Here is a 26,671-nt window from a genome sequence, read left to right as displayed (position 1 = left end):
TGTGAAACATATAGCGGATGCCTTTAGATACTGCCTGTCTTTCTTCCAGATGAAGTTCTTGCAACAAAGTCGACAGACACCACATACCACTTTTGTTACCACTTTGTAGGAGATTCCATTATCACTAGATAACACTAGCTAATATCTGGCTAGCAGCTAGCTACGGCACATGCTAGCTTACTCTCTGAAGTTGTTTCAATCTGAAATATTAACAAGACCACACTCCATCTTAACTCCTCCTCCACATTTACTGGATTGGTTGAAAAGTGCAGAAGACAGTTATTGTTTGTCATGACCAGAATGTCGGGGCATCCCTCTCAGACCTTTCACACCTGCTGCGTTAGCTTAGCAATGCTCAGAGCCTAGTAGGTCATGTGATCTAAAATAACATAGCAGGGAGAGAAAGAGCGAGCTAGGGGAGGGGTGAGGCAATGTGAGCCTAGTGACAAATGGCATCTAACATAAAGTACCACCACAACAGCCTGGCTACAACCCTGATACAAGCAGACAGGGGATAGTATATTGGTATTGGTATTTTGGTATATTGGTATTTTATTTTACTTCTGCTCTTTTTTTCTCAACACTTTTTTTGTTGTTGTTTTATTTTTACTTTTTTTGTTAAAAATAAATGCACTGTTGGTTAAGGGCTGTAAGTAAGCATTTCACTGTAATGTCTGCACCTGTTGTATTCGGCGCATGTGACCAATAAAATTTGATTTGATTTGATTTGATTGGCTAAGGCCCTGCGTCAGGCAGCAGGTGATTGGCTGGGTCAGGGTTGGGGCGGGGCTAGTTACCACGGATGCGATGACTGAGGCAGTAGCAGCGATCTCGTAGTACGTGGTCCACTCAGAGGCCAGCGTGACAGGGTTGAAGAAGAATGTCTGCAGGACGTACTTCCTGAACGCCACGTGGTACGGTCTCTGCCACGACAGGATGACTGCCGTCGGGCTCAGAGAATACACCACCAGCTCCCGCACTCCCGTTGGCTCTGGGGACAGACAGACAGACAGACAGACAGACAGACAGACAGACAGACCAGACAGACAGACCAGGCAGACAGACAGACAGACAGACAGACAGACAGACAGACAGACAGACAGACAGACAGACCAGGCAGACAGACAGACCAGGCAGACAGACAGACAGACAGACAGACAGACCAGGCAGACAGACAGACAGACAGACAGGCAGACAGACAGACAGACAGACAGACAGACAGACAGACAGACAGACAGACAGGCAGACAGACAGACAGACAGACAGACAGACAGACAGACAGACAGACAGACAGACAGACAGACAGACAGACAGACAGACAGACAGACAGACAGACAGACCAGGCAGACAGACAGACAGACAGACAGACAGACAGACAGACAGACAGACAGACAGACAGACAGACAGACAGACAGACAGACAGACAGACAGACAGACAGACGATTAAATCCAAAACCAAAGCAGAGGGGAGGGACTACTAGATGATTCAGCCAATCCATGATTTGATGCGTCCCAAATGGCACCCTATTCCCTCTGGTCTAAAGTAGTGCACTATATAGGGAATAGGGTGCCATTCTCTGGTCTAAAGTAGTGCACTATATAGGGAATAGGGTGCCATTCTCTGGTCTAAAGTAGTGCACTATATAGGGAATAGGGTGCCATTCTCTGGTCTAAAGTAGTGCACTATATAGGGAATAGGGTGCCATTCTCTGGTCTAAAGTAGTGCACTATATAGGGAATAGGGTGCCATTCTCTGGTCTAAAGTAGTGCACTATATAGGGAATAGGGTGCCATTCTCTGGTCTAAAGTAGTGCACTATATAGGGAATAGGGTGCCATTCTCTGGTCTAAAGTAGTGCACTATATAGGGAATAGGGTGCCATTCTCTGGTCTAAAGTAGTGCACTATATAGGGAATAGGGTGCCATTCTCTGGTCTAAAGTAGTGCACTATATAGGGAATAGGGTGCCATTCTCTGGTCTAAAGTAGTGCACTATATAGGGAATAGGGTGCCATTCTCTGGTCTAAAGTAGTGCACTATATAGGGAATAGGGTGCCATTCTCTGGTCTAAAGTAGTGCACTATATAGGGAATAGGGTGCCATTCTCTGGTCTAAAGTAGTGCACTATATAGGGAATAGGGTGCCATTCTCTGGTCTAAAGTAGTGCACTATATAGGGAATAGGGTGCCATTCTCTGGTCTAAAGTAGTGCACTATATAGGGAATAGGGTGCCATTCTCTGGTCTAAAGTAGTGCACTATATAGGGAATAGGGTGCCATTCTCTGGTCTAAAGTTGTGCACTACATAGGGAATAGGGTGCCGTTTGGTAGTGTCTGGGGGACTCACCGATGTCTATTATAACAGGTTCTGAAGGAGGGCTGATGAGAGGTCCGTTAGTACGGTACACCACCACTCTGTACTGGGCCCCTGGAGTCAGGCTGGACAGGATGTCACTGGTCGTGTTCTCCTGCAACCAATCACAGGGCAGGAACAGGTATCAGGGCGGGTGTTGCAAACTGGGTTAGTGGTGTTTCTGGTGAACTGGATCAGAGCAGTATATTGATAGGTGCACATAACTGGGTTAGTGGTGTTTCTGGTGAACTGGATCAGAGCAGTATATTGATAGGTGCCCATAACTGGGTTAGTGGTGTTTCTGATAACTGGCCTACAGTAAGACTTTATTTTTTCCATCTCAGTGTTTCTACTCTCTCCTCTGGAATGGATCCTCTCTAACGTGTTGTGAAACACCCGTGTAGACTAGCAGGCTAGTGAGTCTTACCTCACTGCAGTATGAGTTCTCCATGCTAGCAGGCTAGTGAGTCTTACCTCACTGCAGTATGAGTTCTCCATGCTAGCAGGCTAGTGAGTCTTACCTCACTGCAGTATGTGTTCTCCATGCTAGCAGGCTAGTGAGTCTTACCTCACGGCAGTATGAGTTCTCCATGCTAGCAGGCTAGTGAGTCTTACCTCACTGCAGTATGAGTTCTCCATGCTAGCAGGCTAGTGAGTCTTACCTCACTGCAGTATGAGTTCTCCATGCTAGCAGGCTAGTGAGTCTTACCTCACTGCAGTATGTGTTCTCCATGCTAGCAGGCTAGTGAGTCTTACCTCACGGCAGTATGAGTTCTCCATGCTAGCAGGCTAGTGAGTCTTACCTCACGGCAGTATGAGTTCTCCATGCTAGCAGGCTAGTGAGTCTTACCTCACTGCAGTATGTGTTCTCCATGCTAGCAGGCTAGTGAGTCTTACCTCACTGCAGTATGAGTTCTCCATGCTAGCAGGCTAGTGAGTCTTACCTCACTGCAGTATGTGTTCTCCATGCTAGCAGGCTAGTGAGTCTTACCTCACTGCAGTATGTGTTCTCCATGCTAGCAGGCTAGTGAGTCTTACCTCACTGCAGTATGTGTTCTCCATGCTAGCAGGCTAGTGAGTCTTACCTCACTGCAGTATGTGTTCTCCATGCTAGCAGGCTAGTGAGTCTTACCTCACTGCAGTATGAGTTCTCCATGCTAGCAGGCTAGTGAGTCTTACCTCACTGCAGTATGAGTTCTCCATGCTAGCAGGCTAGTGAGTCTTACCTCACTGCAGTATGTGTTCTCCATGCTAGCAGGCTAGTGAGTCTTACCTCACTGCAGTATGTGTTCTCCATGCTAGCAGGCTAGTGAGTCTTACCTCACTGCAGTATGAGTTCTCCATGCTAGCAGGCTAGTGAGTCTTACCTCACTGCAGTATGTGTTCTCCATGCTAGCAGGCTAGTGAGTCTTACCTCACTGCAGTATGTGTTCTCCATGCTAGCAGGCTAGTGAGTCTTACCTCACTGCAGTATGTGTTCTCCATGCTAGCAGGCTAGTGAGTCTTACCTCACTGCAGTATGTGTTCTCCATGCTAGCAGGCTAGTGAGTCTTACCTCACTGCAGTATGTGTTCTCCATGCTAGCAGGCTAGTGAGTCTTACCTCACTGCAGTATGAGTTCTCCATGCTAGCAGGCTAGTGAGTCTTACCTCCCTGCAGTATGAGTTCTCCATGCTAGCAGGCTAGTGAGTCTTACCTCCCGGCAGTATGAGTTCTCCATGCTAGCAGGCTAGTGAGTCTTACCTCACTGCAGTATGAGTTCTCCATGCGCTGGCTGAGGCTGGGTCGGAGGCAGGTCAGGGACAGAACTGACACCAGGCTGCCGTTGTGGCTCTCGGAGGTCAGGTCCCAGGACACCACTGCAGTACTGGAGCCTAGCAACCTGACACTGACCCCCTGGGGCCGCTCCCGGGGCTGCTCCAGCACCTCTCCACTGGGGCCTGGGGCATTCATTGGTTGATTTGGAATTTATTTGACAATTAAAACATATACAGTAAAACACAGAATTTCAGTTGTAGGCAAGGGTTAGGGTTAGGGTCAGTGTTAGGGTTAGGGTCAGGGTTAGGCTATACATACTGAGATAGAAGGTTAGGGTCAGGATTAGGGTCAGGGTTAGGGTCAGGGTTAGGGCTAGGGTTAGGGTCAGGGTTAGGGTCAAGGTCAGGGTTAGGGTCAGGGTTAAGCTATACATACTGAGATGGTTAGGGTCAGGGTTAGGGTCAAGGTCAGGGTTAGGGTCAGGGTTAGGGTCAGGGTCAGGGTCAGGGTCAGGGTTAGGGTCAGGGTTAGGATCAGGCTATACATACTGAGATAGAAGGTCAACCCTGTATAGGCGGTGCTCTCTCTGGCCTCACAGTCTCCTGCAGAGCTCAGTGTGGTGACCTGGACTCTGTAGGTACCAGGCTCTGTCAGCTCCGTGAAGAACTCATGAGTGTTCTCATCCACCGTGGCCGTCTCTGTGGAGTTACCTGAGGACGGGGGAGAGACAGGGCTCAGAGGGGTTTGATGGGGTGCTTGAAACAGCACAAGGCACAACAGATACCATTCAGCTACTGTCTTCATCTGACAACATAAGAGCCCCTTTACTCCAGGACCCTGAGTAGGAGATCTGATCTAGGATCAGTCTTATTCATTATGATCTAAAAAGGCAAAAAGCCTAACCTATATCAGCACTCCTTTTCTGAGAGTCTTTGTGAATACGGTCTAGTGGCCGCAGAGGCCTTTAGCTTTACCGTCTCTGTAGACGTAGACGTTGAATCCGTCGTAGGCGGCCGGGGGTCGGGGGGGGAGCCAGCGCAGCTCCAGCAGTATGGGGGTCGGGGTGACGGAGGTCTCTGGGGACAGGGTGACGGAGGTCTCTGGGGGCAGGCCCATGGCAGAGCCCGGCTCATTGGAGTCCTCGTACTCTGGAACCACCGCGTTCACAAATCCCTCATCCCCGTCCGTAGGGGAGGGGCTACCGGTGGGCTCCGGCCAATAGGGCTGCGTGGCGGTCTCTTCTTCGGTGGTGTTAGAGATAGCGGCGGCGGCGTAGCCTGTAGAGCTGTTGGAGCCCTGAGGGGCGGAGCTGTAGGGGACCTGGGTGGTTCCGCCCACCACCTCCTCTGAGATCACTTCCTGTATCTCCTGGTTCTCCTGTAGTTCCTGTTCCTCTATGAGGGGGACATCCCGCGCCCGCCGGGGCTGGGGGGTGTCCTGGGTCTCCTCGGAGCTAGGGACCCCTCCTGGTAGCACCCTCTGGCTGAGTGGGACGATCTTATGGGAGATGTTGAGGGGAGGGTTGGGCACTGCAGGGAAACACTAACATTAGTATTAGTTTGCCATCTCCATAGATACAGTATACCGTTGCTATTTGACTGGTTCAATAACGTCCTGAGTCTGTTCCCCGGTCAATGTACCTGTTTCTGGGTTATGTAGTTAGTTACCTGTCCTGTGTTGCCGGGGCTCGTGGGTTATGTAGTTAGTTACCTGTCCTGTGTTGCCGGGGCTCGTGTGTTATGTAGTTAGTTACCTGTCCTGTGTTGCCGGGGCTCGTGGGTTATGTAGTTAGTAACCTGTCCTGTGTTGCCGGGGCTCGTGGGTTATGTAGTTAGTTACCTGTCCTGTGTTGCCGGGGCTCGTGGGTTATGTAGTTAGTTACCTGTCCTGTGTTGCCGGGGCTCGTGGGTTATGTAGTTAGTTACCTGTCCTGTGTTGCCGGGGCTCGTGGGTTATGTAGTTAGTTACCTGTCCTGTGTTGCCGGGGCTCGTGGGTTATGTAGTTAGTTACCCGTCCTGTGTTGCCGGGGCTCGTGGGTTATGTAGTTAGTTACCTGTCCTGTGTTGCCGGGGATCGTGGGTTATGTAGTTAGTTACCTGTCCTGTGTTGCCGGGGCTCGTGGGTTATGTAGTTAGTTACCTGTCCTGTGTTGCCGGGGCTCGTGGGTTATGTAGTTAGTTACCTGTCCTGTGTTGCCGGGGCTCGTGGGTTATGTGGTTAGTTACCTGTCCTGTGTTGCCGGGGCTCGTGGGTTATGTAGTTAGTTACCTGTCCTGTGTTGCCGGGGCTCGTGGGTTATGTAGTTAGTTACCTGTCCTGTGTTGCCGGGGCTCGTGGGTTATGTAGTTAGTTACCTGTCCTGTGTTGCCGGGGCTCGTGGGTTATGTAGTTAGTTACCTGTCCTGTGTTGCCGAGGCTCGTGGGTTATGTAGTTAGTTACCTGTCCTGTGTAGCCGGGGCTCGTGGGTTATGTAGTTAGTTACCTGTCCTGTGTTGCCGGGTCTCGTGGGTTATGTAGTTAGTTACCTGTCCTGTGTTGCCGGGGCTCGTGGGTTATGTAGTTAGTTACCTGTCCTGTGTTGCCGGGGCTCGTGGGTTATGTGGTTAGTTACCTGTCCTGTGTTGCCGGGGCTCGTGGGTTATGTAGTTAGTTACCTGTCCTGTGTTGCCGGGGATCGTGGGTTATGTAGTTAGTTACCTGTCCTGTGTTGCCGGGGCTCGTGGGTTATGTAGTTAGTTACCTGTCCTGTGTTGACGGGGCTCGTGTGTTATGTAGTTAGTTACCTGTCCTGTGTTGCCGGGGCTCGTGGGTTATGTGGTTAGTTACCTGTCCTGTGTTGCCGGGACTCGTGGGTTATGTAGTTAGTTACCTGTCCTGTGTTGCCGGGTCTCGTGGGTTATGTAGTTAGTTACCTGTCCTGTGTTGCCGGGTCTCGTGGGTTATGTAGTTAGTTACCTGTCCTGTGTTGCCGGGGCTCGTGGGTTATGTAGTTAGTTACCTGTCCTGTGTTGCCGGGGTTCGTGGGTTATGTAGTTAGTTACCTGTCCTGTGTTGCCGGGGCTCGTGGGTTATGTAGTTAGTTACCTGTCCTGTGTTGCCGGGGCTCGTGGGTTATGTAGTTAGTTACCTGTCCTGTGTTGCCGGGGCTCGTGGGTTATGTAGTTAGTTACCTGTCCTGTGTTGCCGGGGATCGTGGGTTATGTAGTTAGTTACCTGTCCTGTGTTGCCGGGGCTCGTGGGTTATGTAGTTAGTTACCTGTCCTGTGTTGCCGGGACTCGTGGGTTATGTAGTTAATTACCTGTCCTGTGTTGCCGGGGCTCGTGGGTTATGTAGTTAGTTACCTGTCCTGTGTTGCCGGGGCTCGTGGGTTATGTAGTTAGTTACCTGTCCTGTGTTGCCGGGGATCGTGGGTTATGTAGTTAGTTACCTGTCCTGTGTTGCCGGGGCTCGTGGGTTATGTAGTTAGTTACCTGTCCTGTGTTGCCGGGGCTCGTGGGTTATGTAGTTAGTTACCTGTCCTGTGTTGCCGGGTCTCGTGGGTTATGTAGTTAGTTACCTGTCCTGTGTTGCCGGGACTCGTGGGTTATGTAGTTAGTTACCTGTCCTGTGTTGCCGGGGCTCGTGGGTTATGTAGTTAGTTACCTGTCCTGTGTTGCCGGGTCTCGTGGGTTATGTAGTTAGTTACCTGTCCTGTGTTGCCGGGACTCGTGGGTTATGTAGTTAGTTACCTGTCCTGTGTTGCCGGGTCTCGTGGGTTATGTAGTTAGTTACCTGTCCTGTGTTGCCGGGGATCGTGGGTTATGTAGTTAGTTACCTGTCCTGTGTTGCCGGGGCTCGTGGGTTATGTAGTTAGTTACCTGTCCTGTGTTGCCGGGGATCGTGGGTTATGTAGTTAGTTACCTGTCCTGTGTTGCCGGGGATCGTGGGTTATGTAGTTAGTTACCTGTCCTGTGTTGCCGGGGCTCGTGGGTTATGTAGTTAGTTACCTGTCCTGTGTTGCCGGGGCTCGTGGGTTATGTAGTTAGTTACCTGTCCTGTGTTGCCGGGACTCGTGGGTTATGTAGTTAGTTACCTGTCCTGTGTTGCCGGCGCTCGTGGGTTATGTAGTTAGTTACCTGTCCTGTGTTGCCGGGGCTCGTGGGTTATGTAGTTAGTTACCTGTCCTGTGTTGCCGGGGCTCGTGGGTTATGTAGTTAGTTACCTGTCCTGTGTTGCCGGGGCTCGTGGGTTATGTAGTCAGTTACCTGTCCTGTGTTGCCGGGGCTCGTGGGTTATGTAGTTAGTTACCTGTCCTGTGTTGCCGGGAATCGTGGGTTATGTAGTTAGTTATCTGTCCTGTGTTGCCGGGGCTCGTGGGTTATGTAGTTAGTTACCTGTCCTGTGTTGCCGGGAATCGTGGGTTATGTAGTTAGTTACCTGTCCTGTGTTGCCGGGAATCGTGGGTTATGTAGTTAGTTACCTGTCCTGTGTTGCCGGGGCTCGTGGGTTATGTAGTTAGTTACCTGTCCTGTGTTGCCGGGGTTCGTGGGTTATGTAGTTAGTTACCTGTCCTGTGTTGCCGGGGCTCGTGGGTTATGTAGTTAGTTACCTGTCCTGTGTTGCCGGGGCTCGTGGGTTATGTAGTTAGTTACCTGTCCTGTGTTGCTGGGGTACATGGGTCAGGTCGCTGCGTCGGACCAGTGTGGTTCTGTTGACTGTAGCTTCAGAGATCAGCTGGAAGGAGATGTTGCTGTAACACGTCCCGGGGAGCCAGTGTTTAAACACAGTCTTTCCTTTATAGAAGTCTATAACACAGAACACAGGTAGCTTAGTGGTTAAGAGCGTTGTGCCAGTAACCGAAAGGTCGCTGGTTCTAATCCCCGAGCCGACTAGGTGAAGAATCTGTCGATGTGCCCTTGAGCAAGGCACTTAACCCTAATTGCTCATGTAAGTCGCTCTGGATAAGAGCGTCTGCTAAATTACTTAAATGTAAATGTAAACACATTAGTCTTCCCATTGTAGAAGTCTATAACACATAACAGTCTGCTTTATAGAAATTTGAGGACAGAACACATTAGTCTTCCACTTGTGTTTCTGATCAGGAAACACTGAAGTCTGATTTGGATTGGTGTGTCTGCCCCAAACATGACCTAATACAGACCTGCTAAACTCAGTGGATTGAACACTGAACTGCTCTGAACAGGCTATTCAGCTTTCACCTGTTGATCCAGTCTGTCCAGCCAGAGGCCTCACCTTTATAGAGCATGGATCTCTGCTCCCGGCCCTCTGCGTAGCTGATGTTGACCCGACTGAAGACGTTGTTCTCTGGGGAGCTGATCTCAAACACCACCCCTGTCTCTGGAGCCTCTCCGTAGTCTGAGATCACCACACTGTCCACCGGACGCGGCTCTGCGGGGGGACAGACAGACAGACAGACAGACAGCAGATACACATCAGGACTGACTGACTGCCTGGTCAGGGACACAACGACCACTACAACCTCCACAGTGAAGAACAGGTAAGAGAAGAGAGATGAGGGCCAACAAGTCAAGCACATAGTGGATCTATGAGAGAACAGAGACTGGTCTAAAACATCCAGTACTGAGGTGGATTCAGACCAGTTCTTCAGCCTGAAACGATGAAGACAACACAACCATGTTCTTACTGGTGAGAACAGCTACAGTCTGGACGGACTGGGACCAGGTCTTCCCCTGTCTGAATACTTACTGCTGAGAACAGCTACAGTCTGGACGGACTGGGACCAGGTCTTCCCCTGTCTGAATACTTACTGCTGAGAACAGCTACAGTCTGGACGGACTTGGACCAGGTCTTCCCCTGTCTGAATACTTACTGCTGAGAACAGGACGGACTGGGACCAGGTCTTCCCCTGTCTGAATACTTACTGCTGAGAACAGCTACAGTCTGGACGGACTGGGACCAGGTCTTCCCCTGTCTGAATACTTACTGCTGAGAACAGCTACAGTCTGGACGGACTGGGACCAGGTCTTCCCCTGTCTGAATACTTACTGCTGAGAACAGCTACAGTCTGGACGGACTGGGACCAGGTCTTCCCCTGTCTGAATACTTACTGCTGAGAACAGCTACAGTCTGGACGGACTGGGACCAGGTCTTCCCCTGTCTGAATACTTTCTGCTGAGAACAGCTACAGTCTGGACGGACTGGGACCAGGTCTTCCCCTGTCTGAATACTTACTGCTGAGAACAGCTACAGTCTGGACGGACTGGGACCAGGTCTTCCCCTGTCTGAATACTTACTGCTGAGAACAGCTACAGTCTGGACGGACTTGGACCAGGTCTTTCCCTGTCTGAGCAGCAGGCTAACGGTGTAGCAGAGTCCGTGGTAGGAGGAGTTAAAGACCAGCGGGGTCGCGGTGGGGTCGGTCAGGTTCAGGAACGGCAGCAGGTGCGTTCGGGGCTCGCCCATCACCCGGGCAGCGTACCCCGTCACGTTCTCCCGCAGGTCAGACTGCTCCAGGGTCGCTACGATCCAGTCCTCCTCTTTAACTGACACCTGGAAGGACACGATGGTCTGGAGGAGAGAGAGAGGAGAGAGAGAGGGCTGGTTAGTCTCCAGGAATGGCGCAATATGTTCACTACAGGGAAACATTACATCCTGGTCCTCAGGGAAACATTACATCCTGGTCCTCAGGGAAACATTACATCCTGGTCCTCAGGGAAACATTACATCCTGGTCCTCAGGGAACCACTACAGGGAAACATTACATCCTGGTCCTCAGGGAACCACTACAGGGAAACATTACATCCTGGTCCTCAGGGAACCACTACAGGGAAACATTACATCCTGGTCCTCAGGGAACCACTACAGGGAAACATTACATCCTGGTCCTCAGGGAACCACTACAGGGAAACATTACATCCTGGTCCTCAGGGAACCACTACAGGGAAACATTACATCCTGGTCCTCAGGGAACCACTACAGGGAAACATTACATCCTGGTCCTCAGGGAACCACTACAGGGAAACATTACATCCTGGTCCTCAGGGAACCACTACAAGGAAACTTTACATCCTGGTCCTCAGGGAACCACTACAGGGAAACATTACATCCTGGTCCTCAGGGAACCACTACAGGGAAACATTACATCCTGGTCCTCAGGGAACCACTACAGGGAAACATTACATCCTGGTCCTCAGGGAACCACTACAGGGAAACATTACATTCTGGTCCTCAGGGAACCACTACAGGGAAAAATTATATCCTGGTCCTCAGGGAACCACTACAGGGAAACATTACATCCTGGTCCTCAGGGAACCACTACAGGGAAACATTACATCCTGGTCCTCAGGGAACCACTACAGGGAAACATTACATCCTGGTCCTCAGGGAACCACTACAGGGAAACATTACATCCTGGTCCTCAGGGAACCACTACAGGGAAACATTACATCCTGGTCCTCAGGGAACCACTACAGGGAAACATTACATCCTGCTCCTCAGGGAACCACTACAGGGAAACATTACATCCTGGTCCTCAGGGAACCACTACAGGGAAACTTTACATCCTGGTCCTCAGGGAACCACTACAGGGAAACATTACATCCTGCTCCTCAGGGAACCACTACAGGGAAACATTACATCCTGGTCCTCAGGGAACCACTACAGGGAAACATTACATCCTGGTCCTCAGGGAACCACTACAGGGAAACTTTACATCCTGGTCCTCAGGGAACCACTACAGGGAAACATTACATCCTGGTCCTCAGGGAACCACTACAGGGAAACATTACATCCTGGTCCTCAGGGAAACACTACAGGGAAACATTACATCCTGGTCCTCAGGGAACCACTACAGGGAAACATTACATCCTGGTCCTCAGGGAACCACTACAGGGAAACATTACATCCTGGTCCTCAGGGAACCACTACAGGGAAACATTACATCCTGGTCCTGGTTAACAGCCTAGAGTAAACTGCTCTCCTCCCCACCAGGTACCAGTCGCCAGGAGGGTTGGTGATAAAACACCCATCTGTTTCTTCCTCTCTCTCCAAAATACTACTGACTCTCAGGGGAACACTCTGAAGCTCCACACAGTATCCCCTCCCTCCCTCCCTCCGCCGGTTCCTCACTGTATATCCTGCTTCACTCCCCCCACCCCCTCTAAGTATCTCTGTGTGTTCTGTCTCTCCCCCCCCCTCTAAGTATCTCTGTGTGTTCTGTCTCTTCCCCCCCTCTAAGTATCTCTGTGTGTTCTGTCTCTCTCCCCCCCTCTAAGTATCTCTGTGTGTTCTGTCTCGTCCCCCCCTCTAAGTATCTCTGTGTGTTCTGTCTCTTCACCCCCTCTAAGTATCTCTGTGTGTTCTGTCTCTCTCCCCCCCTCTAAATATCTCTGTGTGTTCTGTCTCGTCCCCCCCTCTAAGTATCTCTGTGTGTTCTGTCTCTCCCCCCCCCTCTAAGTATCTCTGTGTGTTCTGTCTCTCTCCCCCCCTCTAAGTATCTCTGTGTGTTCTGTCTCGTCCCCCCCTCTAAGTATATCTTTGTGTTCTGTCTCTTCCCCCCCTCCAAGTATCTCTGTGTGTTCTGTCTCTCCCCCCCTCTAAGTATCTCTGTGTGTTCTGTCTCTTCTCCCCCTCTAAGTATCTCTGTGTGTTCTGTCTCTTCCCCCCCTCTAAGTATCTCTGTGTGTTCTGTCTCTCTCCCCCCCTCTAAGTATCTCTGTGTGTTCTGTCTCGTCCCCCCCTCTAAGTATCTCTGTGTGTTCTGTCTCTTCACCCCCTCTAAGTATCTCTGTGTGTTCTGTCTCTCCCCCCCTCTAAGTATCTCTGTGTGTTCTGTCTCTTCCCCCCCTCTAAGTATCTCTGTGTGTTCTGTCTCTTCCCCCCCTCTAAGTATCTCTGTGTGTTCTGTCTCTTCCCCCCCTCTAAGTATCTCTGTGTGTTCTGTCTCTTCCCCCCCTCTAAGTATCTCTGTGTGTTCTGTCTCGTCCCCCCCTCTAAGTATCTCTGTGTGTTCTGTCTCGTCCCCCCCTCTAAGTATCTCTGTGTGTTCTGTCTCTTCCCCCCCTCTAAGTATCTCTGTGTGTTCTGTCTCTTCCCCCCCTCTAAGTATCTCTGTGTGTTCTGTCTCTTCACCCCCTCTAAGTATCTCTGTGTGTTCTGTCTCTCCCCCCCCCCTCTAAGTATCTCTATGTGTTCTGTCTCTTCCCCCCCTCTAAGTATCTCTGTGTGTTCTGTCTCTTCCCCCCCTCTAAGTATCTCTGTGTGTTCTGTCTCTTCCCCCCCTCTAAGTATCTCTGTGTGTTCTGTCTCTTCCCCCCCTCTAAGTATCTCTGTGTGTTCTGTCTCTCCCCCCCCTCTAAGTATCTCTGTATGTTCTGTCTCTCCCCCCTCTAAGTATCTCTGTGTGTTCTGTCTCTTCCCCCTCTAAGTATCTCTGTGTGTTCTGTCTCTTCCCCCCCTCTAAGTATCTCTGTGTGTTCTGTCTCGTCCCCCCCTCTAAGTATCTCTGTGTGTTCTGTCTCTTCCCCCCCTCTAAGTATCTCTGTATGTTCTGTCTCTCCCCCCCTCTAAGTATCTCTGTGTGTTCTGTCTCCCCCCCCCCTCTAAGTATCTCTGTATGTTCTGTCTCTCCCCCCTCTAAGTATCTCTGTGTGTTCTGTCTCTTCCCCCCCTCTAAGTATCTCTGTGTGTTCTGTCTCCCCCCCCCCTCTAAGTATCTCTGTATGTTCTGTCTCTCCCCCCTCTAAGTATCTCTGTGTGTTCTGTCTCTTCCCCCCCTCTAAGTATCTCTGTGTGTTCTGTCTCTCCCCCCCTCTAAGTATCTCTGTGTGTTCTGTCTCTCCCCCCCTCTAAGTATCTCTGTGTGTTCTGTCTCTTCCCCCCCTCTAAGTATCTCTGTGTGTTCTGTCTCGTCCCCCCCTCTAAGTATCTCTGTGTGTTCTGTCTCGTCCCCCCCTCTAAGTATCTCTGTGTGTTCTGTCTCTTCCCCCCCTCTAAGTATCTCTGTGTGTTCTGTCTCTTCCCCCCCTCTAAGTATCTCTGTGTGTTCTGTCTCTTCCCCCCCTCTAAGTATCTCTGTGTGTTCTGTCTCTCCCCCCCTCTAAGTATCTCTGTGTGTTCTGTCTCTCCCCCCCTCTAAGTATCTCTGTGTGTTCTGTCTCTTCCCCCCCTCTAAGTATCTCTGTGTGTTCTGTCTCTTCCCCCCCTCTAAGTATCTCTGTGTGTTCTGTCTCTCCCCCCCTCTAAGTATCTCTGTGTGTTCTGTCTCTCCCCCCCTCTAAGTATCTCTGTGTGTTCTGTCTCGTCCCCCCCTCTAAGTATCTCTGTGTGTTCTGTCTCTTCCCCCCCTCTAAGTATCTCTGTGTGTTCTGTCTCTTCCCCCCCTCTAAGTATCTCTGTGTGTTCTGTCTCTTCCCCCCCTCTAAGTATATCTGTGTGTTCTGTCTCTTCCCCAGAGAACTGGGATGTCTCTATCTCTGTATGTTCTGTCTCTTCCCCAGAGAACTGGGATGTCTCTATCTCTGTGTGTTCTGTCTCTCCCCCCCTCTATGTATCTCTGTGTGTTCTGTCTCTTCCCCCCCTCTAAGTATCTCTGTGTGTTCTGTCTCTTCCCCAGAGAACTGGGATGTCTCTATCTCTGTATGTTCTGTCTCTTCCCCCCCTCTATGTATCTCTGTATGTTCTGTCTCTTCCCCCCCTCTAAGTATCTCTGTGTGTTCTGTCTCTTCCCCCCCCCTCTAAGTATCTCTGTGTGTTCTGTCTCTTCCCCCCCTCTAAGTATCTCTGTGTGTTCTGTCTCTTCCCCCCCCCTCTAAGTATCTCTGTATGTTCTGTCTCTTCCCCCCCTCTATGTATCTCTGTGTGTTCTGTCTCTTCCCCAGAGAACTGGGATGTCTCTATCTCTGTATGTTCTGTCTCTTCCCCAGAGAACTGGGATGTCTCTATCTCTGTGTGTTCTGTCTCTTCCCCCCCCCTCTAAGAATCTCTGTGTGTTCTGTCTCTCCCCCCTCTATGTATCTCTGTGTGTTCTGTCTCTTCCCCCCCTCTAAGTATCTCTGTGTGTTCTGTCTCTTCCCCAGAGAACTGGGATGTCTCTATCTCTGTATGTTCTGTCTCTTCCCCCCCTCTATGTATCTCTGTATGTTCTGTCTCTTCCCCCCCTCTAAGTATCTCTGTGTGTTCTGTCTCTTCCCCCCCCCTCTAAGTATCTCTGTGTGTTCTGTCTCTTCCCCCCCTCTAAGTATCTCTGTATGTTCTGTCTCTTCCCCCCCTCTATGTATCTCTGTATGTTCTGTCTCTTCCCCCCTCTAAGTATATCTGTGTGTTCTGTCTCTTCCCCCCCCCTCTAAGTATCTCTGTGTGTTCTGTCTCTTCCCCCCCTCTAAGTATCTCTGTGTGTTCTGTCTCTCCCCCCCTCTAAGTATCTCTGTGTGTTCTGTCTCTTCCCCCCCTCTAAGTATCTCTGTGTGTTCTGTCTCTTCCCCCCCTCTAAGTATCTCTGTGTGTTCTGTCTCTTCCCCAGAGAACTGGGATGTCTCTATCTCTGTATGTTCTGTCTCTTCCCCCCCTCTATGTATCTCTGTATGTTCTGTCTCTTCCCCCCCTCTAAGTATCTCTGTGTGTTCTGTCTCTTCACCCCCTCTAAGTATCTCTGTGTGTTCTGTCTCTTCCCCCCCTCTAAGTATCTCTGTGTGTTCTGTCTCTTCCCCCCCTCTATGTATCTCTGTGTGTTCTGTCTCTTCCCCCCCTCTATGTATCTCTGTGTGTTCTGTCTCTTCCCCCCCTCTAAGTATCTCTGTGTGTTCTGTCTCTTCCCCCCCTCTATGTATCTCTGTGTGTTCTGTCTCTTCCCCCCCTCTATGTATCTCTGTGTGTTCTGTCTCTTCCCCCCCTCTAAGTATCTCTGTGTGTTCTGTCTCTTCCCCCCCTCTAAGTATCTCTGTGTGTTCTGTCTCTTCCCCCCCTCTATGTATCTCTGTATGTTCTGTCTCTTCCCCCCCTCTAAGTATCTCTGTGTGTTCTGTCTCTTCCCCCCCTCTAAGTATCTCTGTGTGTTCTGTCTCTTCCCCCCCTCTAAGTATCTCTGTATGTTCTGTCTCTTCCCCCCCTCTAAGTATCTCTGTGTGTTCTGTCTCTTCCCCCCCTCTAAGTATCTCTGTGTGTTCTGTCTCTTCCCCCCCTCTAAGTATCTCTGTGTGTTCTGTCTCTTCCCCCCCTCTATGTATCTCTGTATGTTCTGTCTCTTCCCCCCCTCTAAGTATCTCTGTGTGTTCTGTCTCTTCCCCCCCTCTAAGTATCTCTGTGTGTTCTGTCTCTTCACCCCCTCTAAGTATCTCTGTGTGTTCTGTCTCTTCCCCCCCTCTAAGTATCTCTGTGTGTTCTGTCTCTTCCCCCCCTCTAAGTATCTCTGTGTGTTCTGTCTCTTCCCCAGAGAACTGGGATCTCTATCTCTGTGTGTTCTGTCTCTTCCCCCCCCCTCTAAGTATCTCTGTGTGTTCTGTCTCTTCCCCAGAGAACTGGGATGTCTCTATCTCTGTGTATTCTGTCTCGTCCCCAGAGAACTGGGATCTCTACAGTCTCTGCAGTTTGACCAGTAGCTTCTGTCGTCTCCCTCCCTGCTGTGTTCTAAGATCTGGTCCAGCGCCGTTCAGTGATCAGACGCCTACTGACGGTTAGTCTCGCTGCGAGACAAAGGCAGAGAGGAGAGGAGACAGAGGTTGAGATGGAGGCTGAGGCTGTCGCCCTCGACAATGATACAGATTTCCCGATCTGAGAGATGAAAGAACAGCCCTGTCGGAGGAACAGCTGAGAGGAGCATTATTCCTCAACGTAGTCTGTCAACAGAGAATTCCATTCCCAGCCTTCCCTTTCCTGGTCAGAATGTCATTAGTCTCACTGCAGTGTGTCTAGCTGCCTCCCCTAACCCTTCCTTCCCTGTTCTGCCAAGGCTGACACCCTCCTGCCCCCCTTCACTGACCCACCCTAACCCTTCCTTCCCTGTTCTGCCAAGGCAGACACCCTCCTGCCCCCCTTCACTGTCCTGCCAAGGCTGACACCCTCCTGACCCCTCCCTGCCCCCCTGCTAAACCAGGGGTCACCTTGCTGCCCCCTAACCACCTGCCCAGCAGCCTCTGTTGTAAAAGGCCACATGAACATGTTAACAGCAGACTAGAGCAGCTGTGGAAGAGGACCACTGGCCGTGGTTTCTGATTCTGATCACATCTTCCCTCCTGTGGCCCCCCGAGCCCCGCCCTGGACACCATGATCACCATGGCAATGTCTCAGAGCCCTGCCCTGTGGACCAGATCACCATGGCAACGCATCCCTTACATACATCCTCTAACCATAGAAGGAAGAGAGATGCCGCCACACTGTCTATCTGGATGGTCTAGTAGTTTATAGCAATGCTTTGTCAGGAAATAGACTATAGAAGCATTCATTTACAATCATTTTCAACTACTTCCTCTGTCATATGATCCCAGCCTAGGTCTGTGTCAACTGCTTCCTCTGTCATAGTGTAGTGTCTAGGTGTTTCCCCAGACAACAGTGTAGTGTCTAGGTGTTTCCCCAGACAACAGTGTAGTGTCTAGGTGTTTCCCCAGACAACAGTGTAGTGTCTAGGTGTTTCCCCAGACAACAGTGTAGTGTCTAGGTGTTTCCCCAGACAACAGTGTAGTGTCTAGGTGTTTCCCCAGACAACAGTGTAGTGTCTAGGTGTTTCTGTAGACAACAGTGTAGTGTCTAGGTGTTTCCCCAGACAACAGTGTAGTGTCTAGGTGTTTCCCCAGACAACAGTGTAGTGTCTAGGTGTTTCCCCAGACAACAGTATAGTGTCTAGGTGTTTCCCCAGACAACAGTGTAGTGTCTAGGTGTTTCCCTAGACAACAGTGTAGTGTCTAGGTGTTTCTGTAGACAACAGTGTAGTGTCTAGGTGTTTCCCCAGACAACAGTGTAGTGTCTAGGTGTTTCTCCAGACAACAGTGTAGTGTCTAGGTGTTTCTGTAGACAACAGTGTAGTGTCTAGGTGTTTCCCCAGACAACAGTGTAGTGTCTAGGTGTTTCCCCAGACAACAGTGTAGTGTCTAGGTGTTTCTGTAGACAACAGTGTAGTGTCTAGGTGTTTCCCTAGACAACAGTGTAGTGTCTAGGTGTTTCTGTAGACAACAGTGTAGTGTCTAGGTGTTTCCCCAGACAACAGTGTAGTGTCTAGGTGTTTCCCCAGACAACAGTGTAGTGTCTAGGTGTTTCCCCAGACAACAGTGTAGTGTCTAGGTGTTTCTGTAGACAACAGTGTAGTGTCTAGGTGTTTCCCCAGACAACAGTGTAGTGTCTAGGTGTTTCTGTAGACAACAGTGTAGTGTCTAGGTGTTTCCCCAGACAACAGTGTAGTGTCTAGGTGTTTCTGTAGACAACAGTGTAGTGTCTAGGTGTTTCCCCAGACAACAGTGTAGTGTCTCTTCTTCATCCAGTAATCCCACTCAGTTCATTCATACAGGAACAAAACTATCGCCCAAACAGGGACTTGATCCCTGGCCCCTCGGATTAGTAATCTGTTGCTATACCAACTGGGCTATCCAGGCTCTGACAGAGAGACCAGAGTGTTTCTATGATGTAATAGAAGAGGGATAAGGGTGTGTTTATCTGTGGGATAAGGGTGTATCTGTGGGATAAGGGTGTGTGTGTGGGATAAGGGTATGTCTGTGGGATAAGGGTGTATCTGTGGGATAAGGATGTGTATGTGGGATAAGGGTGTGTCTGTGGGATAAGGGTGTGTGTGTGGGATAAGGGTATGTCTGTGGGATAAGGGTGTATCTGTGGGATAAGGGTGTGTCTGTGGGATAAGGGTGTATCTGTGGGATAAGGGTGTATCTGTGGGATAAGGGTGTGTTTATCTGTGGGATAAGGGTGTGTGTGTGGGATAAGGGTGTGTATGTGGGATAAGGGTGTGTCTGTGGGATAAGGGTGTGTCTGTGGGATAAGGGTGTATCTGTGGGATAAGGGTGTGTCTGTGGGATAAGGGTGTATCTGTGGGATAAGGGTGTATCTGTGGGATAAGGGTGTATCTGTGGGATAAGGGTGTATCTGTGGGATAAGGGTGTATCTGTGGGATAAGGGTGTGTTTATCTGTGGGATAAGGGTGTGTCTGTGGGATAAGGGTGTGTTTATCTGTGGGATAAGGGTGTATCTGTGGGATAAGGGTGTATCTGTGGGATAAGAGTGTATCTGTGGGATAAGGGTGTGTCTGTGGGATAAGGGTGTGTGTGGGATAAGGGTGTGTCTGTGGGATAAGGGTGTATCTGTGGGATAAGGGTGTGTCTGTGGGATAAGGGTGTGTGTGGGATAAGGGTGTGTCTGTGGGATAAGGGTGTGTGTATCTGTGGGATAAACCAACAGAGGAAACAATCTGGCTACAGTGCAGAGGAAATGAAACCTGCCAACAGGAAACAATCTGGCCATAGTGCAGAGGAAATGAAACCTGCCAACAGGAAACAATCTGGCCTAATGTCCATTGCTCGTGTTTCTTGGCCCAACCTAGTCTCTTCTTATTATTGGTGTCCTTTAGTAGTGGTTTCTTTGCAGCAATTTGACCATGAAGGCCTAATTCACGCAGTCTCCTCTGAACAGTTAATGTTGAGATGTGTCTGTTACTTGAACTCTGTGAAGCATATATTTGGGCTGCAATCTGAGGTGCAGTTAACTCTAATGAACTTATCCTCTGCAGCAGAGGTAACTCTGGGTCTTCCTTTCCTGTGGCGGTCCTCATGAGAGCCAGTTTCATCATAGCGCTTGATGGTTTTTGCGACTGCACTTGAAGAAACTTTCAAAGTTCTTGAAATGTTCCGTATTGACCGACCTTCATGTCTTAAAGTAATGATGGACTGTCGTTTCTCTTTGCTTATTTGAGCTGTTTTTTGTTTTTTTACTCAAACCAACTAATAGATTTATTAGGCACAAATGAATTAACACTCAAACAATAACCATATACATGGAAGATAAGGTACAGAATATAGCAAAGTAAATGACTATCATGAAATAAGACTTAACGTGGTTCTGGAATATTCTCCAGAATAACCTCTAAGTAATAAGTCTAAACACACAGGAGTTCTGTGTTAAAAGGAACTCAACAAGATACAATTAATAATATGAAAGATACCGTATGGTTCATAATGGTACAATGTAAGAAAGACTTAGTCTAGAAAAACAACACACGGCGTCTATAGCCTACGGAACGTTGACTAGGAGCTTGGAAACAAGAACCCGAAATTACAACAAAATGCATTCTCCTTTTAACCCATCAGAACCAGGGCTCAAGACCCCCCTATTAAGGAGCATCACTTTGCTGGTGAAAACAAAAACCCAATGAAACATCAAAGACTATTCTAATCAGATCACACAACTTCATTTCATTTATTATGAACCAACACCAGGAATGCGCTCATCTGATAAACCGGTCAAGCAAGCAAAACTAATGAGATCCGGTCTCTCTGAAAAGACATCAATCATAAAACACACAAGGCAACAACTCATATCAAAATACTCAGCTCTTCGTGATCTATACAATGAAACCAAACTTGAAGAGACAGTTCATGAAAATAAATTGCCAATGTCAAATCGGCAAGCCGCTGCCGCTGTCTTCACAATGTCTTCCTCTGTCCCCTACTGTCTCAAATGGACAATGTAACCAAACATACATTGTGACAGACTGGACGTCCCACCAAGAAATTGCAGTTAGAATTGCTCCTCTCAATGTAATGAGTCTGATCTGATCTCAATGCATGTTGTCCTCTGGCCCCTGTCAATGGCATGCGTGCTGCTCACGGTGGTCCGATTCCTCCACAGGCACCTTCCTCTCGAGGACCTTCCCGAGAGCCTGCAGGATCTTCTCCTTGTTGTTCCTTATGTTGTATGAGGTAAGGTCTGTCAGCGCCCGGAAGTCCTTTGCTGCGTAGGTCGGGTGTTTGGTTAGGTAGCGGGAGCTGCTTGTGCTAACGTCAACATCTCCTGCCTTCATCTCCTCCTCACCCTCACGTGCCACAGCAGGGGCCTTGAACTCTTTGACTGAGATGTTGACGAAAGGGAAGTGAAGCACTATGGGAAGCAGCTTGGCGTTCTGCTCATCCTCAAAAGACGTATAACTCTTTCAGGGGCTGAAGTCAATGTGGGGGGTTCAGTCCTCTTTAGGACCACGACATGATGACATCAACCCCCCCTCTCTGGTCTGTGTTGATGGATAACCCAGAGTCTGCCAGGTGGAGTGTGGAGTCAGCTGGAGTCAGTCTGTTGGGGAAGGCATCTAGATGCATATCTTTCCAGGTTGTAAAGTTGCTGTTGTCATTTAGTTTCCAGTGCAGGAAGAACCCACGCATGAAGTTGTAGATCTTAGTGATGAGCTGTTCTTGCCATAATATGGACTTGGTCTTTTACCAAATAGGGCTATCTTCTGTATATCCCCCCTACCTTGTCACAACACAACTGATTGGCTCAAACGCATTAAGAAGGATAGAAATTCCCCAAAATAACTTTTAACAAGGCACACCTGTTAATTGAAATGCATTCCAGGTGACTACCTCATGAAGCTGGTTGAGAGAATGCCAAGACTGTGCAAAGCTGTCATCAAGGCAAAGGGTGGCTATTTGAAGAATCTCAAAAATAAAATATACACTGCTCAAAAAAATAAAGGGAATACTTAAACAACACATCCTAGATCTGAATGAATGAAATAATCTTATTAAATACTTTTTTCTTCACATAGTTGAATGTGCTGACAACAAAATCACACAAAAATTATCAATGGAAATCAAATGTATCAACCCATGGAGGTCTGGATTTGGAGTCACCCTCAAAATTAAAGTGGAAAACCACACTACAGGCTGATCCAACTTTGATGTAATGTCCTTAAAACAAGTCAAAATGAGGCTCAGTAGTGTGTGTGGCCTCCACGTGCCTGTATGACCTCCCTACAACGCCTGGGCATGCTCCTGATGAGGTGGCGGATGGTCTCCTGAGGGATCTCCTCCCAGACCTGGACTAAAGCATCCGCCAACTCCTGGACAGTCTGTGGTGCAAAGTGGCGTTGGTGGATGGAGCGAGACATGATGTCCCAGATGTGCTCAATTGGATTCAGGTCTGGGGAACGGGCGGGCCAGTCCATAGCATCAATGCCTTCCTCTTGCAGGAACTGCTGACACACTCCAGCCACATGAGGTCTAGCATTGTCTTGCATTAGGAGGAACCCAGGGCCAACCGCACCAGCATATGGTCTCACAAGGGGTCTGAGGATCTCATCTCGGTACCTAATGGCAGTCAGGCTACCTCTGGTGAGCACATGGAGGGCTGTGCGGCCCCCCAAAGAAATGCCACCACACACCATGACTGACCCACCGCCAAACCGGTCATGCTGGAGGATGTTGCAGGCAGCAGAACGTTCTCCGCGCGTCTCCAGACTCTGTCACGTCTGTCACATGTGCTCAGTGTGAACCTGCTTTCATCTGTGAAGAGCACAGGGCGCCAGTGGCGAATTTGCCAATCTTGGTGTTCTCTGGCAAATGCCAAACGTCCTGCACGGTGTTGGGCTGTAAGCACAACCCCCACCTGTGGACGTCGGGCCCTCATACCACTCTCATGGAGTCTGTTTCTGACCATTTGAGCAGACACATGCACATTTGTGGCCTGCTGGAGGTCATTTTGCAGGGCTGGCAGTACTCCTCCTGCTCCTCCTTGCACAAAGGCGGAGGTAGCGGTCCTGCTGCTGGGTTGTTGCCCTCCTACGGCATCCTCCACGTCTCCTGATGTACTGGCCTGTCTCCAGGTAGTCCTCCATGCTCTGGACACTACGCTGACAGACACAGCAAACCTTCTTGCCACAGCTCGCATTGATGTGCCATCCTGGATGAGCTGCGCTACCTGAGCCACTTGTGTGGGTTGTAGACTCCGTCTCATGCTACCACTAGAGTGAAAGCACCGCCAGCATTCAAAAGTGACCAAAACATCAGCCAGGAAGCATAGGAACTGAGAAGTGGTCTATGGTCACCACCTGCAAAACCACTTCTTTATTGGGGGTGTCTTGCTAATTGCCTATAATTTCCACCTGTTGTCTATTCCATTTGCACAACAGCATGTGAAATTTATTGTCAATCAGTGTTGCTTCCTAAGTGGACAGTTTGATTTCACAGAAGTGTGATTGACTTGGAGTTACATTGTGTTGTTTAAGTGTTCCCTTTATTTTTTTGAGCAGTGTATTTTGATTTGTTTAACACCTTTTTGGTTACTACAGGATTCCATATGTGTTATTTCATAATTCTGATGTCTTCACTATTATTCTACAATGTAGAAAATAGTAAAAATAAAGAAAAACCCTTGAATGAGTAGGCGTTCCTGTCATGACTCCCTCCGAAGCTGCCTCCTCTCCTGGTTCGGGCTTCGGCGTTCGTCGTCACCGGCATTCTAGCCCCTGCCGCTCCTCATCTCATCATTCCATTTGTTTTGTCTTGTTTATTACACACACCTGGTTCATATCCCCTCATCAGTACCTGTATAAGTGTTCCCTCTACCCCCTTGTCTTTGTGTGTTGTTGTTCCACGTGGAGGTGTCGCTAGCTCGTGTTGAGCATTATGTTACTTTTATCGCCGGGATATTCACCCGTGTGTTTTGTTTTCCCACTACGCATTTAAGTCGCACTGTATTTGGTTTACGCATCGCTGCGGACTGCTGTATTGGCCGAATCAACCCTAGTCTTTGATTCACACCTCCTGGCTCCATCCTGCTCACCTTGTTACAGTCCCAGAAGAGTGGAGGCTGTTATAGCAGCAACGGGGGGACCAACTCCATATTAATGCCCATGATTCTGGAATGAGATATTCGACAAGCATGTGTCCACATACTTTTGGTCATGTAGTCTATGTCTGTCATCATGATCCTGCAACACTATACCAGTAGTCTCTGTGTTAACTGACTCCCTAACAGTTTTCAGTTGCCTTTTTCATTTTATGATGCAATTTAACTTTAGAGGATCGTTTAAAAGTCCTGAAGTAATAAATGCTAAACTCCAGTTCCCATAAAAACCAGAACATGTCACCAGAAACACTGTAAACTGGTGATTTACATTTACATTTTAGTCATTTAGCAGACGCTCTTATCCAGAGCGACTTACAGTTAGTGAGTGCATACATTATTTTTTTCATACTGGACCCCCGTGGGAATCGAACCCACAACCCTGGCGTTGCAAACGCCATGCTCTACCAACTGAGCTACATCCCTACCGGCCATTCCCTCCCCTACCCTGGGCCAATTGTGCGCAGCCCCATGGGTCTCCCGGTCACGGCCGGCTACGACAGAGCCTGGATTCGAACCAGGATCTCTAGTGGCACAGTGCCTTAGACCACTGCACCACTCGGGAGACCAAATGATATGAACCAAAGCAAACTGTGAAAACATCCAATATCAAGACAGTGGTGGTGGTTCTACAGTTCTAGAGGGATGGGTGTTGTAGAGTTCTAGAATCATGGTGGTGGTTCTACAGTTCTAGAGGGATGGGTGTTGTAGAGTTCTAGAATCATGGTGGTGGTTCTACAGTTCTAGAGGGATGGGTGTTGTAGAGTTCTAGAATCATGGTGGTGGTTCTAGAGTTAGCACATTCTTGTCTGTCTCCTGTCCTGAAAGCCACCATGTTGCCACATCTGGACTGACCCTCCCAGCATCCCTCCCATCCCCTCGCTTCTCTTTCCACATCATTATCATCAGCTGGTAGATTATGCTGGTGTGATGGGAGGGGCCTGTGACACACATTCCTCCAGGGACCAAATCAGATTAGATTATGAATGTGGGTCAGAATCCTCCTGGTCTCTGTGGGGATTATAATCTGACGGAGGGGAGGGGAGGGGAGGGGAGGGGAGGGGAGGGGAGGGGAGGCAGGGGAAGAGGCAAACAGACAACCCGCAACACTACAGTGAATTACTGGACTACAGTATTTGTGTTTGTTATGCTTACACAACCAGCACAGCCATTAGAGTATTAGAGCTGTGTTGCTACGTGTTGAGGGTGTTCAACATTAAAGTATTAGAGCTGTGTTGCTACGTGTGGAGGATGTTCAACATTAAAGTATTAGAGCTGTGTTGCTACGTGTTGAGGATGTTCAACATTAAAGTATTAGAGCTGTGTTGCTACGTGTTGAGGATGTTCAACATTAAAGTATTAGAGCTGTGTTGCTACGTGTTGAGGATGTTCAACATTAAAGTATTAGAGCTGTGTTGCTACGTGTTGAGGATGTTCAACATTAAAGTATTAGAGCTGTGTTGCTACGTGTTGAGGATGTTCAACATTAAAGTATTAGAGCTGTGTTGCTACGTGTTGAGGATGTTCAACATTAAAGTATTAGAGCTGTGTTGCTACATGATGAGGATATTCAACATTAAAGTATTAGAGCTGTGTTGCTACGTGTTGAGGATGTTCAACATTAAAGTATTAGAGTTGTGTTGCTACGTGTTGAGGATGTTCAACATTAAAGTATTAGAGCTGTGTTGCTACGTGTTGAGGATGTTCAACATTAAAGTATTAGAGCTGTGTTGCTACATGATGAGGATGTTCAACATTAAAGTATTAGAGCTGTGTTGCTACGTGTTGAGGATGTTCATCATTAAAGTATTAGAGCTGTATTGCTACGTGTTGAGGATGTTCAACATTAAAGTATTAGAGCTGTTTTGCTACGTGTTGAGGATGTTCAACATTAAAGTATTAGAGCTGTGTTGCTACGTGTTGAGGATGTCCAACATTAAAGTATTAGAGCTGTGTTGCTACGTGTGGAGGATGTCCAACATTAAAGTATTAGAGCTGTGTTGCTACATGTTGAGGATGTTCAACATTAAATTATTAGAGCTGTGTTGCTACGTGTTGAGGATGTTCAACATTAAAGTATTAGAGCTGTGTTGCTACGTGTGGAGGATGTTCAACATTAAAGTATTAGAGCTGTGTTGCTACGTGTTGAGGATGTTCAACATTAAAGTATTAGAGCTGTGTTGCTACGTGTTGAGGATGTTCAACATTAAAGTATTAGAGCTGTGTTGTTACGTGTTGAGGATGTTCAACATTAAAGTATTAGAGCTGTGTTGCTACGTGTTGAGGATGTTCAACATTAAAGTATTAGAGCTGTGTTGCTACATGTTGAGGATGTTCAACATTAAAGTATTAGAGCTGTGTTGCTACATGATGAGGATGTTCAACATTAAAGTATTAGAGCTGTGTTGCTACATGATGAGGATGTTCAACATTAAAGTATTAGAGCTGTGTTGCTACGTGTTGAGGATGTTCAACATTAAAGTATTAGAGCTGTGTTGCTACGTGTTGAGGATGTTCAACATTAAAGTATTAGAGCTGTTTTGCTACGTGTTGAGGATGTTCAACATTAAAGTATTAGAGCTGTGTTGCTACATGTTGAGGATGTTCAACATTAAAGTATTAGAGCTGTGTTGCTACGTGTGAGGATGTCCAACATTAAAGTATTAGAGCTGTGTTGCTACGTGTTGAGGATGTCCAACATTAAAGTATTAGAGCTGTGTTGCTACGTGTTGAGGATGTCCAACATTAAAGTATTAGAGCTGTGTTGCTAC

The 26,671-nt window shown here is 48.7% G+C and overlaps 1 protein-coding gene across 1 annotated transcript; it reads right to left on the bottom strand.

The window, feature by feature from the left end:
• Positions 1 to 797: 797 nt before the first annotated feature.
• On the bottom strand, positions 798 to 24,854 carry LOC311122270 (receptor-type tyrosine-protein phosphatase O-like; the record flags this gene model as incomplete). The annotated part of the gene is made up of 10 exons (XM_084196659.1): positions 798 to 991; positions 2,346 to 2,466; positions 4,095 to 4,291; positions 4,658 to 4,819; positions 5,084 to 5,638; positions 8,744 to 8,896; positions 9,345 to 9,500; positions 10,367 to 10,640; positions 20,914 to 21,189; positions 24,756 to 24,854. Coding segments are annotated over 10 exons (2,187 nt in total), but the record flags the coding sequence as incomplete, so codon positions are not given.
• Between the last annotated feature and the right edge of the window lie 1,817 nt (positions 24,855 to 26,671).

Source organism: Coregonus lavaretus (genome assembly GCF_964263955.1).
Source record: "Coregonus lavaretus genome assembly, contig: HAP1_SCAFFOLD_259, whole genome shotgun sequence".
In the NCBI taxonomy this organism is placed as follows: domain Eukaryota; kingdom Metazoa; phylum Chordata; class Actinopteri; order Salmoniformes; family Salmonidae; genus Coregonus; species Coregonus lavaretus.
Note: the sequence above shows the minus strand (reverse complement) of the source record. Positions and strands in the feature narration are given on the sequence as shown.